Source organism: Talpa occidentalis, unplaced genomic scaffold, assembly GCF_014898055.3.
Source record: "Talpa occidentalis isolate TD23 unplaced genomic scaffold, MPIMG_talOcc4v2.1 talOcc4.16, whole genome shotgun sequence".
Lineage (NCBI taxonomy): Eukaryota > Metazoa > Chordata > Mammalia > Eulipotyphla > Talpidae > Talpa > Talpa occidentalis.
Genome location: NW_023601653.1, coordinates 78,153,932 through 78,167,699, shown reverse-complemented (window position 1 = coordinate 78,167,699; position 13,768 = coordinate 78,153,932). Strand labels below are relative to the sequence as shown.

General features: G+C 61.0%; 1 protein-coding gene across 1 annotated transcript; it reads left to right on the top strand.

The window, feature by feature from the left end:
• The first annotated feature begins 1,194 nt into the window (after nt 1-1,194).
• FIGNL2 (fidgetin like 2) lies at nt 1,195-12,748 on the top strand. Its single transcript, XM_037514771.2, is given in 4 exon segments — nt 1,195-2,778; nt 10,767-11,183; nt 11,186-11,458; nt 11,461-12,748. Coding segments are annotated over 4 exon segments (2,268 nt in total). The 5' UTR covers nt 1,195-2,477; the 3' UTR covers nt 12,738-12,748.
• Nucleotides 12,749-13,768: the final 1,020 nt, after the last annotated feature.

Sequence of the window (13,768 nt, the reverse complement as noted above, 5' to 3'; positions counted from 1 at the left end):
CCCAGAATGCCTAATCTAGTCTCAAGCTTTCCCCTAGGGGTGTGTGGGGGGGGGACACTGGAGCTTTCCCCTAGGAGTGTGTGTGTGGGGGGGACACTCGCACAGGCCCTCACCCCTCCTGCTGCGTCTCCTCCCAAGGCCCCAGGCTTTGTCATTGCGGGTTGAGCAGTTCAAATGTGCTAATACACTCCCTGGGGGCCCGCTGGGCAGTGGGACTTCCCCTTCTGCACTGTGATTGGCCGGAGAGACCTTGGAGGGGGGGGTTCTTGGCAGCAGCTGGGAGTGCGTGCCTCTGTTTGAGGGGAGGGGTTGGGGGTGTCCATCCTGCTCAGGCCACTGGGCAGAAACAAAGGCTCTCTACCTAGCCTGGAACCAGGATCACGCCCAGGACAAGCTGCGCCCCTACCTGGTCAGGCTGCTCAGGGAGCCCACCTGCGCGTCTTCAGAGCCTCTCACTCCTCACCACACCGTGGGAACTTGCTCACCGGGTGCTGAATGGAGGGACGGATGAGTGGCCACATGAGTGACTGCATTTTTGACAGAGGTTGTGTCTCCTGGAACAATCCGGCACCTAGCAGATTCCTAAGCCTACCCCAAGACTCCTAAATCACCCGCTCCCCTCCCGAAGCTGCACGTTGGCCCCGGCCTGGCCACGCGAGGCTAGACATGAGGGACAGGAAGCCTCAGGGGACACAGCTGGGCCCCCCAGACTCTGTGACCACTTGAGATTGCTTCCACTGTGGTCACGTTTCGCCCTCCCCGCCGGCCCCCATCTGTCCTGGGGTTGGGTGAGGATGAGGATGGCAGGCCAGAGGGGGAGGAGAGTGGCACAGCTGAGGGGGGAGGGAAGGACACACAGCCCCCAGGGCCAGATGACAAACTGCCCTGTCCTGCCATCCTCTCCCCTTCGGCGCCCCCTCCTTCCCCTTCAGCTCCTGGCGGCAGGCGGGCAGGCGGGCTGGACGGGCGGGGCTGGTGGGAGGCCGGTCCAGCTAGCCCGCCCGCCTGGCCTCCCTTTGGGCTCCCGGGGCAGCTGGGGTCCTGCCTGGGAATCCTGAGGAGGGGAGACCGAGTCTAAGGAAGTCCACCTGGAGACCTAAGAAGGGAGGCTCCGTTCAAGCTCAGAGAAGGCCGCAAAGTCTTGCAGTGCGGCGCGAGGCTCCAGGATGCGGCCTGGCTGGGCCGGCCCAGCGCTGTCCAACCCGCAGCCGCTCCCATGCTTGCCTGCTGGGCACTTGGAAATGTGGCCTGTGCCTTTGAGGACTTGACATTTTAATTTAATAATAAACCTTTATTTTAAAATGAATAATAGTAATTTAAATTTCTAAGGAATCACTTTTAATGATTTAAATTTAACCAGCCACCTGTGGCTAGTGGGTGCCACAGGACTGGAGGCTGTATTCAGAGTCAAGGCCAAGTTGTTGGGTGCAAATCCCAGTTCTGACCCTCCTGGCCTCGGGACCTGGAGCAGAGCTCTCCACAGCATACAGTGCTCCCTCCACAGCCCGTCGGACGGCCCCGATGGGGAGTCATCTGCTCTGGTGGGTGGCTGTACTAGCCCTAGGAGGTTCTGGGTCATCAGGGGAACAAACACCCAGAGGCAGGCCAATAGCCCAGAGCAGGACAGGAGTGGCTGCACGAGCTCCAGACGTTGGGGTATCCTCGGCACTTCCTTGGATGTGTCAGTCCCAGAAGGCTTCCTGGAAGCGGAGGGGGAGGAGGCACCATTGGACTGGAGCTGTGCCCGAAAGCATAGCCCTGTGAGGACCCTGTGCATGGCACCCAGGCACGTGGCCCAGGCCTGGGCAGGGAAGAGCTGGCGGAATGGACTGAGAGTCCCAGCTTCCCCTCTTACTAGTCATAACCTTGAGAGAATCACACCAGCCTTTCTTCTTCTTCTATAAAATGGGAGAATAAGGCCTGACAGGGAAGTGGTGAGGGTAACACCGAATGGTCGCTGTGAAAGTTCTTTGCAAACACTAGAAAGCTGGGAGAAAGGAAGGCTTATCCTCAAGGGTGCTGGGCCCCTGGACTGGCCTCTCAAGACGACAACAGATGGTCACAGCTTGTCTGTGGCCCTGACCGCGGACACAGGCAGGGATTTCTGCACTCTCCCTTCCCCCAGCGCTGCACACGGCCCAGATGGGGGCCCACTTGGCCAGCCTGGCTCAGGCTGGCCTCCTGCTGTTTGGCATTTGACATATGAGGAGAGGAGTCCAGGGCCAGAGCACACCCCCACCCCTGGCCCCAGAGGAGCCAGACTGGCGGGGAGGCCTCACTACCTTGAGAAAGTGGGACCCTGAGGGCCCTGATCTCTTTAACATGTGTCCGGTGGCCTTTGATGGGAAATCCATCGCCCCTGTTGTCCTCGCCCAGAGGCCTGACTCGGGGAAGAAAGGAGTAAGATTTTTAAAAAAAAGGTCAGGTGGAATCCCTGGGGGCTGGCGTGGAAGCCCCTCAGCTCCAGCCAGATCAGGATGGGCGTTTCCTCGGGGTGTCACGAGACACCCCTAGCCACTCCCGAGGGCATGTCTTGGCTTTGCCTCTTACCACCATTCCATGTGGGCTCAAAGGCCTGCTTCTCATCTTTGTTTGGCTCAAGAGGCGATTTCAAGGCTCTCTGCTCATCCATCCGTCCATCTGTCCGTCCCTCCTACAGGCTAAGAATCTGTCCCCTGCCAGGCACTGCCCTAGGTGCTTGGGACATGACAGTGAGCGAAACAAAGTCCCCGCTCCAGTGGGGCTTCCTAGTGAGCGAAAGAGCAAAGCAGCGAGCAGGTGAGATTATGGTGAGCGGCGGGATCAGGTGGAGGGGCTGGCTCTGAAGAGGGGTGTCTCGACCCCGCAGAGGGAGGCAGGCCAAGGGCAGCTAGGTGAGGGCCCGGTGTGGGGCAGCAGGGAAGCCGGTGTGGCTGGAGGGGAGGCCTGAGGGTAAGGGAAGCAGATTCTTTTGGACCTGGACGACACCGAGGACTCTGGCTTTTATTCTGAGTGAGCTGAGCTGGGTAGGCGCCCTATTTTCATGGACCATCGTAACTGCCCTGCTGAGAAGAGGGCGTCGGGGACACGGATGGGGAGATGAAGGGGGAGCCACGTGTCATGCAGACGGGGGGCGGGCACTGGAGGTGGGAGGAGAGGTGGTGGTTTGGACAGATTCTGATGCCACGGCCAGTCTGGTTAGATGGTCTGGGATGTAGAAGGGACGTCAGTGATGAGCCCAAGGGCTCTGGCAGCAGTTGGAAAGGATGAAGCTGCCACTTCCTGAGGCGTGAGGAGGGGAGGCGGAGGTGCGGGTGGGATAGGGAAGTCAGGATTCGATTGTTGGACATGTTGTTGTGCCGATTAAATATCTGAGTGGAGGTGTCAGAAAGGATGTGCCAGCGGGGAGGGCAGGGAGGAATCTGGGCTGGAGAAGCATGTTTATCCTCCACGCACAGACCATGGCCAAGGTCAGGAGACCGGATGGCGGGACTGAGGATAGGGGAGAGAAGCGCCAAGGCCTGCGCTCAGCAGGGCTCAGAAGGGAGGTTGAAAGGAAGCTTGGACAGAGGCTGAGGAGAGGGGCGAGGGGAGCCAGTGAAGTTTCTGGACGGGTGGGGTGATTAGCTGAGTCTAGTGCTGCTGAGCCGAGAACAATGTGGTCATGCACAGAGGTGGCTGGGGTGCTGTGAGCGGGACTGGAAATGGGTGAGAGAGAATAGAAGGATCAGTCGGCGTAGGGAACCTATAAACTGCTTTCTGTTTTTTTGGTAAGCAGCAGCAGAAAGCAATAGGTGGAGAGAGTGGGGAGCAGAACAGGCAGACTGACTGAAGCACACTGCTGAGGGGAGCAGCGGGGAGACAGGGGAGGTCTGCTGCACCATGTGGGTAGCTCCCTGGCTGGGAATCGAACTCAGGCTGCAGTGGTGATAGCGCTGAGACTTAACCCCTAGGCCACCTGCGTGTGTCTTTGCCTTCCTCTCCCCTCCTCCATCCCGGCCTTTCTTTGGTCATGACCAAGTTCACCTTGTCTTCCTGTCAGACGAGCGTCCCTGAGGATGGGCCTCAGTTGGAGTCGGTACTGGCCTCTAAGGTCCAGCCCACCGCAGGCGCGATGCCAGTGTCTGCTGGCTGGAGGGGCAGGTGTTGCTACAGGACAGCGCGTGCAGCCAACGGGCTGGCGTCTGTGCAGGCTGCGCTCTGGGCCTGCCTCTCTCTGGCAGCCTTTGGTTTGCCCCTTAAACATCTAGTGCGCCCCGCACACTCTAGGCTGTGCCGGGCCGCAGAGTCCACGGGCAGGGTCTCTGGGGTAGGTTCTGCGTGTCTGATCGTGTCTGTTCACTGGGGGAAGAGGCAGTCGAGGGGTGCCAAGGCTGTGGAGGGGTTAGCGGTCCTCTGAAGCCTTCTTGTCACCCCTCCTTCTCCTCCCGAGTGGGGTGACAAAGTTGGCAGGACGGGGCAGGGCCCGAGGGATGGGGGAACAGCCCTGTTCAAGTCCTGCCAGGCGGCAGAGACTCCTGGGGCACCAGTTGTGAGTAACAGGCAAAAAGCTTGAGACGAAAGGCCTGTGGGAGCCGGGGAGCGCAGCCGGGCGCCATCTGCACCCGAGCCCAACCATGGGATTCTGCTCTCCACCCGCCTCGTCCCGGGCCCAGATAATGGAGGCCCGAGGCGCAAGCAGCTCGCCCAGGAGTTCCTTCTCCACTCAGGCCTGCAGCCGCCACACGGCCGCCCGCTCCCTGTCCCGCCCCAGCCCCGCTCCGTCCAGCCCTCGCTGCCTGCCCGCGCCGGCGGGTGGGATTCTGAGCCGGCTAAGCTGGGGAAGGGCTGAGGGGTGTCAGAGCCTCCTTCGGGGTGGCCCCTGCGGCTGCACTTCCCGTGCACCCTGATCAGTTGTACTCTCCCGGGGTTCCTGGGAGCAAGACGCCGTCTCATTCATTGGATGCCTGAGCGGAGGTGCCGGGGGGCTGGGCCTCTGGCTTCTGGTCACAGTGACGGCGCGGAGGGTCCCTGGCCAGGGTGGGGGCGCACCTAGGAGCTGCGTGGGGGAGCGCTCTGCTTTGCCTTCGCCCTCGCTACCCTCCCCCACTGCGTCACGCTGGACTCCACGGGCGTCTCCACACATAGAGCGATTTCGGGGGTCCTATATTTTAACTCAGTCCTGACACTGTCTCCCGGGGATGCTGTCACGTCCCCAGGCCCAGCCGACCTCCCCCTCCCCGCCCGGCCAGCGGCATATTCCTGCCGACGTGCAGCCTCTGGCTCGACTGCTTCGCCGCCGGAGTTCTTCCCAGACCCCACGGAGCCAACTTACTCACTCGATTACCAGTTTGTTAAGCAGGTTCCAGACGCACAGGGCGAGGCATGTGGGAAAGGATGGCACCTCCACACCCCGCGCGCCCCTCTCCCGGCCCGTCCACGGGTCTCAACCTGGGAGCTCTCCAAGCCCCATCCCTCTTGGTTTTGTGGAGCCTTCAAAAGGCAGGCGTGGGCCTCCCTGCTGGCGCAAGGGGTTAAGCACCGCACTATGAAGCGACCCGCAGCCTCTGCAGCACAAGTTCAATCCCCGGCCGGCCAGGGAGCAACCCACATGGCGAGCAGACCTCTCCTGCCTTGCCCGCCGCTCCCCTCAGCAGTGTATTTTGTCAGTCTGCCTGTTCTGTTCCCCGCTCTGTGTCTGGTGAATCCTCTCACCCCCCGCATCTCTAGCCTGTGTCCCAGCTCTTGTATGCATAAATAAATCTTTAAAAAACAAAAAAAAACCCAAAAGGCAGGCATGACAGATGAAATCATGGGCCACTGCCGACTAAAAACCACCCCCAGGTTCTCTCCTCTCTGGGGTGTGTGTGTGTGTGTGTGTGTGTGTTCTAACCTCTCATCTTGGCTGGTTCCTCTGGGAACCAGGCCTCATCCTTAGGTTATAGAGGGTCTTTCCAAAACTTACATCTTTTTTTTTAAAGATTTTATTTTTATGCATACAAGAGCTGGGGTACAGGCCAGATATGGGGGGGTGGTGAGAGGATTCACCAGGGACAGAGTGAGAAACAGAAGAGGCAGACTGACTGAAATACACTGCTGAGGGGAGCAGCGGGGAGACAGGAGAGGTCTGCTGTGCCATGTGGGTTGCTCCCTGGCCGGGGATCGAACTCATGCTGCAGTGGCTGTGGTTAGCTTCATAGGTTGCATCTTAACACCCCTTGCACCACCAGGGAAGCCCCCAAAATCACATCTTAACAAGTACTCCGGTGTTACTGAAAGGGGTTGGCTAATGCATAATAAGATGCCCACCTCACCTGTACTGCTCTGAGGCTATTTCCAAAAATGAAGACAATAGACCAAATATTATAGCAAAAAATATTCCCATTGCTCTTAGGCTTAGTATTTTGGGAGCTGTGAGCCAGGGACAGTGGACAAAGACTAAACACAGTTTTCATGTTGTAAATCAAAGTATTACAGTACCCTTGGCATCGTCCAGGTGGGGAGAAGTTGGCACAGAATGCTTTGGCCATTTGTGAAGGCTGAATTGCTCTCTCATTGATCCTGGAGACCTTCTGAACTCTTTTTTTTTTTTAAAGATTTATTTTATTTTATTTTAATTAATTTATTTATTTATACAAGCACTGGGTACAGTCAGAAGCGCTGGAGGGTGAGAGAATTCACCAGAGCCAGAGCGGGGAGCAGAGAAGGCAGAAGGACCGAAGTCCACTGCTGAGGGGAGCAGCGGGCGGCAGGAGAGGTCTGCGCGCCATGTGGGACCCTCCTCCAGTGGCCGGGGAGCAGCCAGGGATTGAACCGGCGCTGCAGAGGCTGCGGGCCGCTTCGCAACCCAGCGCTCAACCGCTGCGCCACCGGGGAGGCCCAACTTCTGAACTCTTAAGGAATTAAGGGGCTTAAGGAATTCTTTACCCTCGCATCCAGTTTTTCTTTCCACTACTCTTCATTGATCATCTATGAATTTGAAGGTAGAGTCTGGGTAGAGTGAAGGGAAGTTCTAGCTTTCTGTGTGTGCGAGGGCTCTTGGCTGCCAGGACCTGCAGAGTCCCTGGCACCCCCAGGGAAGGCCACAGAGCCAAGTAGGGACCAGTGCTCAGCACGGGGATGTGAATGCTTATCGGACGCAGGTTTGCGGGGAAAGGGACAGTTCTTTGGCTGTTTTGCATATGGCATTTATCCCTTGGGGTCAGGTTGGCTTGGTCTTCTATGATCAATATCCTCTCTGCCCCCACCTCTGGCTGAAGAGCTTTTTTGACCCCACCTTAGATTCCTGGAAACTTCCACAGAGATTTAGTGTAAGTTAAGACCATCCCTACCCCCACCTCTGGTGTTTGTCCTTGGGAGACCTGCCACCCTGAATTTTTCTACTGAGTCTCCATCAGACTCGTGTATGTGTGTGTGTGTGTGTGTGTGTGTGTATGCACGCACACGTGAGAGAGAAAGAGAGGAGGTGGGGCGGGAGGGAGATACACATGGACATACGCATGTGCGCCCTCAGCCGTGCCCGTCTGTGTGGGGTCCAGCGGTGTGAGCACCTGCACTGGTGTGTCCCAGGCTCACGTGGGCCCGCGTTCTCGGCCTGTGTGCAGGCCAGGCAGCCTCCTCCAGTCCTAGGCTGAGCCTGCTCTTTGGGTGGGTCTGGGTAGGGAGGAGAAATCCTTAACCCTGGCGCTCTGTAGTCACAGCCCGAGTCAGGCCGGGTCAAGGGTCTGGGTGGCTGGACCCTTAGGCCTCCTGGCGGCAGTGGGTGTAGATATAGAGTAAGAGGGAAGCGAGCTGCGCCGCCTGCTAAAATGGGAGAGACATGCCTGGGATGGAAGGGCCAGTATTTGGGGATTGTGGGTAGAGGTCAGGTGAACAGTGTGAAGATGAAGCCCCCCCACCCCCAGGGAGGGGCAATCCCGGAGTAGAGAGACAGGGGGGGTTGTGCTGGGAGGACAGGTTTGGAGGATCAGAGGAGGGCTCCTGGAGGTCACAGCTGCGAGGCAGAGCAACCTGTGATGCCCAGGGCCCGGCGTGTGGTCCTGAGGGTGGGGGCTTGAGCGGCAGGGAGGTCGCTGCATGACAGGGATATGGTGAAGGAGGGGGTCGTGCAGGGGTGATGGGAATGTGTGGGGTTAAGTCCAGCACCAGGGCCTTCCTTCCTGTGTGTGTGTGGGGGGGGTAGAACAGGGAAAAGGGACACTTCCCCCAGTTTCATATGCTCGGGTAAAGAATCACCGCGAAGGTCTAATCTTTTTCTTCCATTTTAAGGGGGCAAAGCCCTGGTAACAGGGAATAAGTAAAAAGAGGTCTGGGGTCCATGTCATAACACAGTATCTGCATTTGTACAACTCTGACTTTACCTTGCAGAACAAGAACACTAGGGAGCTCCCCATGGCCACAAAGAATTGTTCCCTTTGATGCCAGGCAATGCTTGTTCTTTGGAGACCCCTCTCGGCAGGAGCTGAGAGCTGCGGCTCTGCCCACCCCCCCCCCTGGGCCTACTGTCTCTGCTCTCTGCCCTCTTGCTGTGGGTGGCCAGGATTACCTCTCAGGTGGAGGCACGGCAACTTTAAGAACTTAATTTTCCCTTTTAAGTTTTCACATCTTTGGTCGATGCCTTCCCTAGGGCAGTGGGCATGAGATTACTTCGTTTTCAAAGCCTGTCCTCTCCCACTGACAGCAGGTGCAGGCATAAGAGGCAGTGAGGGCCTCCCTGGTGGCGCAGCACTATAGAGCTATCGGCAGCCACTGCAGCATGAGTTTGATTTCCCAGCTGGGAAGCTGACCCACATGGTGCATGGCACAGCCGACCTCTCCTGTCTCACCTGCTGCTCCCCTCAGCGGTGTATTTCAGTAGATCCACCTGTTCTGTTCCCCATTCTGTCTCCAGCGAATCCTCTCACCCCCCACCCCCCACTTCTGGCCTACACTCCAGCTCTTGTATGCATAAATAAATAAAATAAATCTAAACCAAAAAAAAGGGGGGGCAGTGAGATCAACGGAGGTGGTGTTGTCAACAAGCGGCGCAGGTGTGGGCAACTGTGGAGAACCCAGAAGCAACTTGGTTATTTTCAGCGTCTTCTGCCACCCTCTCCACCACACGCCCGCTTCCGAGGCCGGGATCTCCTGGGCCCCCTCCAGGCTTGCAGTGCATGGCTAGGTGGGTTGTCACTGACGCGAGACTTCTGAGAGGGCAAGATCTGTGCCATACACAAGGCCGACGTGTGGGTTTATGAGTGTTCCAGAAGGTGGCAGTAAAGTGTCCTGAGGAAGGGACTAGGGCACATGCATTGGTGCAGCCCAAGCTTTCTGCTGTCTCTGTGCTCCTCTGAAGGCGCTTGAGGTCCCCTGCCTTACCCTTCCGGGTCTCTAAGGACACCACCTCCCCGGCGAGGCCTTCTCAAGCAGACGTGGCATGTCCCCCGAGCCCGAGCATTAGGCACACACCTGTATTTTCCCTCCTCACAAAGCGTGTTGTCTGCCTGTCTCCTCCCCCTGGCTGAACCATCCTATTCACCATTCGCTCTGCCCCGTGCCTGGCACAACACTTAGTATTTGGCCAATGAAAATGTGTTGCAGAAAAGATAGTGAACTTCGAAGGTGAACTTACATTTCTCAAGCGCAGGTTTGAGAAATGATCAGCAAACACCATTTCTGGGTCCATTCAGTCTTTGGGATTTTGTCCTCAGATCAGGCCAACTCACTGGAGCCACGTGCCGGACGGTGCCTTCCTCAGGCTGAGTCTCTTTTCACTAAGTGCCAAGGGACAGTGTCAGAAGCAGCCGTGGAACACGTCTGCCAGGCTCATGGCACAGGCAGTTAAGAGGATACTGTTTATTCTGCCCCACAGGTCTGTGTGCTGAGGTCCAAGAAAGCTCCGCATCTCTATGCCAAGAACCTTCTTGCTTCCTTTGAGGAATAGTGTTTCTTACTTTGCAGAGTGTGTCTGCTCCTGTCCCCTCTTTTGCTGGTTCTGGGAAGCTCTGAGACAAAATTGTGACCCACTTTCTAGGACCGGCATTGCACGTACTAAGCCCTGCCTCCCCGGGAATAGGGTGTCTGTCTTAAACAATCTTTTTGTACTGGGGTGAGACAGCCTGAAAAGGAGGCGGGTGGCCGCAGCTGCTCCGGGATCACTGCCATCGTGCACAGGGCTGGGGCTGGAAGCCGGGTGCTCTGCGTCCATCAGGTAGAGATGAAAAGAAACCAAGAAGAAAGAAGTGACTACCTCGGGGCAGGCCTCTGGGGTTTCCCAGGGAGCATGGGGTCTCCTACAGTTAGCGGTTGCTTTGACCTTAAGCAAGGCTGAGGTAAACTGAGCATTTAGGACTCAACTGCTGGGTCACTAGGCCAGGGCCCTGCAGGCCTCACTCACCCTCACACAGTCCCAGTGCCTCCCCTGCCAGTGCTGGGCGTGCAGCAGACATCTATGACTGAGTAAGTCCACCCGGTTTGACTATTCCCACCCGTTGCCTGACCCTGCACTACATGTGTTCCAGAGGCCAGGCCTGTCCTGGCCAGGAAGAAGTAATGTTCATTGCCTGTAGGATGAGTTAGGGCCAGACATGTTTCCAGATCCCTCTTGGTGCTTGGGAAAGTATTTGCAGGTGACTTTAATCCCGGCCTGAGGGGCAAGTCAGGTGTTGTGTATCTGGTGCCAGAAGGGTGCCCGAGGAAGGTGGGCTGGTGGGGGCTGGGCCCCCGGCCCGTCCTGAGCTGCGGCCGAGGGGCTGGCTTGTGGCCAGCGGTGGCCGGGTCCTCAGAGGCCCCGCAGGAGCTCACTAGCCGCTTCTCTCTCTTGCCCACAGTTCTGTCGAAGATGCACTGGACACCAGAACACGCCCAGCCCCTCAACCAGTGGCCGGAGCAGCACCTGGACGTCTCCTCGACCACCCCTTCTCCGGCCCACAAGTTGGAGTTCCCCCCAGGGGGTCGCCAGCGCTGCCACTACGCCTGGGCCCACGACGACATCTCTGCCCTCACCGCCTCCAACCTCCTCAAGCGCTACGCCGAGAAGTACTCCGGGGTCCTGGACTCGCCCTACGAGCGCCCCGCCCTGGGCGGCTACGGCGATGCCGCCTTCCTCAACGGCGCCAAGGCGGACCCCGAGCCCTGGCCAGGGCCAGAGCCGCCCTACCCCTTGGCCTCCCTCCACGAGGGCCTGCCGGGAGCCAAGGCGGGGAGCGGGGGAGCCTCCGGGGGCCTCGGGGGCTCCCCGGTTTTAGCCGGAACCTTCCTGAACCCCTCTACCCCGGCAATGCGTGCGGCGGCCCGTCGGCGGCGCCCGAGTACCCGGCGAGCTACGGCGGCGGCTACCTGGCCCCCGGCTACTGCGCGCAGACCAGCGCCGCGCTGCCCCCGCCGCCCCCCGCCGCGCTCCTGCAGCCCCCGCCCCCGGGCTACGGCCCCTCGGGGCCCCTGTACAACTACCCCGCGGGGGGCTACGCGGCGCAGCCCGGCTACGGGGCCCTGCCGCCGCCCCCGGCCCCGCCGCCGCCCCCGGGCCCTACCTGGCGGCGCCCACGCCGCTGCCCGCGCCCGCCCCGCCCCGGCCGGCGCCCGCGCCCTACGGCTTCCCCGCCGCGGCCCCGGGGGCGGAGGCCGGGGTGTCGCTGAAGCGCAAGGCCGCGGACGAGGGCGCCGAGGGCCGCTACCGCAAGTTCGCCTACGAGCCCAAGGCCCCGGCGTCCGATGGCGCCGCCTACCCCGCGGGGGACCGCGGCGAGTGCCGGGGCAACGGCTTCCGCGCCAAGCCGCCGGGCGCCGCGGAGGAGCCGGCGGGCAAGTACGGGGGCGGCGGCGCCCTCAAGGCCCTGGGCGCGCCCGTCTACGGCCCTCAGCTCGAGCCCTTCGAGAAGTTCCCGGAGCGCGCCCTGGCGCCCGCGGCGCGCGGGGCCTTCGCGGTGCCGTCGGCGGAGCCCCCCAAGGGCGTGGACGCGGCGGCCCTGGAGCTGGCGGCCAGCAAGATGGTGGACTGCGGGCCCCCGGTGCAGTGGGCCGACGTGGCGGGCCAGGGCGCGCTCAAGGCGGCGCTGGAGGAGGGGCTGGTGTGGCCGCTGCTGCGGCCGCCCGCCTACCCCGGCGGCCCGGGCCCGCCGCGCACGCTGCTGCTCTTCGGGCCTCGCGGCGCGGGCAAGGCGCTGCTGGGCCGCTGCCTGGCCACGCAGCTGGGCGCCTCGCTGCTGCGCCTGCGGGGGGCGGCGCTGGCCGCGCCGGGGGCCGCCGAGGGCGCGCACCTGCTCCAGGCCGCCTTCGCCGCCGCGCGCTGCCGCCCGCCCGCCGTGCTGCTCATCAGCGAGCTGGACGCGCTGCTGCCCGCCCGGGACGACGGCGCCGCGGCCGCGCTGCAGGCGCCGCTGCTGGCCTGCCTGGACGGCGGCTGCGGCGCGGGCCCCGACGGCGTGCTGGTCGTGGGCACCACCTCGCGGCCCGCCGCCCTGGACGAGGCGACCCGCCGGCGCTTCGCCCTCCGCTTCTACGTGGCGCTGCCCGACGGCCCGGCGCGCGGGCAGATCCTGCAGCGCGCCCTGGCCCGGCAGGGCTGCGCGCTGGGCGAGCGGGAGCTCGCGGCCCTGGTGCAGGGCACGCAGGGCTTCTCGGGCGGCGAGCTCGGGCAGCTGTGCCAGCAGGCGGCGGCCGGCGCGGGCCTCGCGGGCCTGCAGCGCCCCCTCTCCTACAAGGACTTGGAGGCGGCGCTCGCCAAGGCGGTCCCCAGGGCCTCCCCCAAAGACCTGGACTCGTTCGTGGAGTGGGACAAAATGTACGGCTCCGGACACTGACGGCGCGCCGGGAGCCGCCCGCCCGGCCTCGCGCGCCCTCCGCGGCGGGAGGGCTTTCCCCGAGCCGCCCGGGGGCGCCGGCGAGGGCTGGTGGGGGGGGGGGGCTGTGGACGGATGTTTTTTCGTGGAAGGAAAACGCTTCTGCTAGGCAGAGAGTCGCCATATGCGCGGTGTACTCAGGTGTTCCCTATTTATTGTGGACGGGAGGCTCCCCCGGCCCCGCCGACGGCTGAGGAACCCCAGCTTTCTCTCCACAATCCCTTCGTCTCCTCGCTCTCGCTCTCGGAACGGCTCCCTCCTCCCCCCAGCTCCCAGCCCCACCCCCTTCTCGTCCCGGGTAATTCTCTGCCCCCCCAGGCTTTGGCACTAACCAAACTGACCCGCCCCCCTCCCCTTCTCGCCCTCTTTATCTTTGCTCCCCACCCCCCACCTTCCCCTACACCCCCCTCTGCGCTTCTGTGTCCCGCCGGGACCGAGGACGAGGACGGGCAGGGACCCGCGGGTCACCCAGCTGAAACCTTGGGTCTGGAGGGTGTGTGTGTGTGGGGGGTTGGGTGGGTCAAGGAAAAAGCACCCAAAGAAGGTTTCTTTTTTGTTTTTGAGGGGGAAGCCCCGGAAATGTAGCTTGTTTAATATTTTAGGCCTCTTATTTTTGTAAGATGTGTAGAACTGCCATTTTTCTTTTTCTTTGACAACTCAGGAAGAAACTGACCTCAGAAAGAATGTTAGACTTTGGCTGCTCTCCTGTGTGTCCCCCCCCAACTGTCACCCCCCAGGGGAGCAGGTTCCCTCAGAAGACTCAGAAAGTGAGCCTTGCGGGGAAGGGGAGAGGAAGCCTCAGGCCTCGCTGAAGCCCCTGCCTGCCCTGGGACAGAAGCAGAATGTATTCCAGGGCTTCCTCTCAGGCCCAAGGCTGCAGGCGGGGGAGGGAGGGAGGCGGCACTGAAGAGAGTGGGTGTTCGTGCCCACCCGGCCGCCCTTCCACTCACTGTTTGTGTTTGCTGTGAAAGACTGTCCAGAGTTGGTCTGCC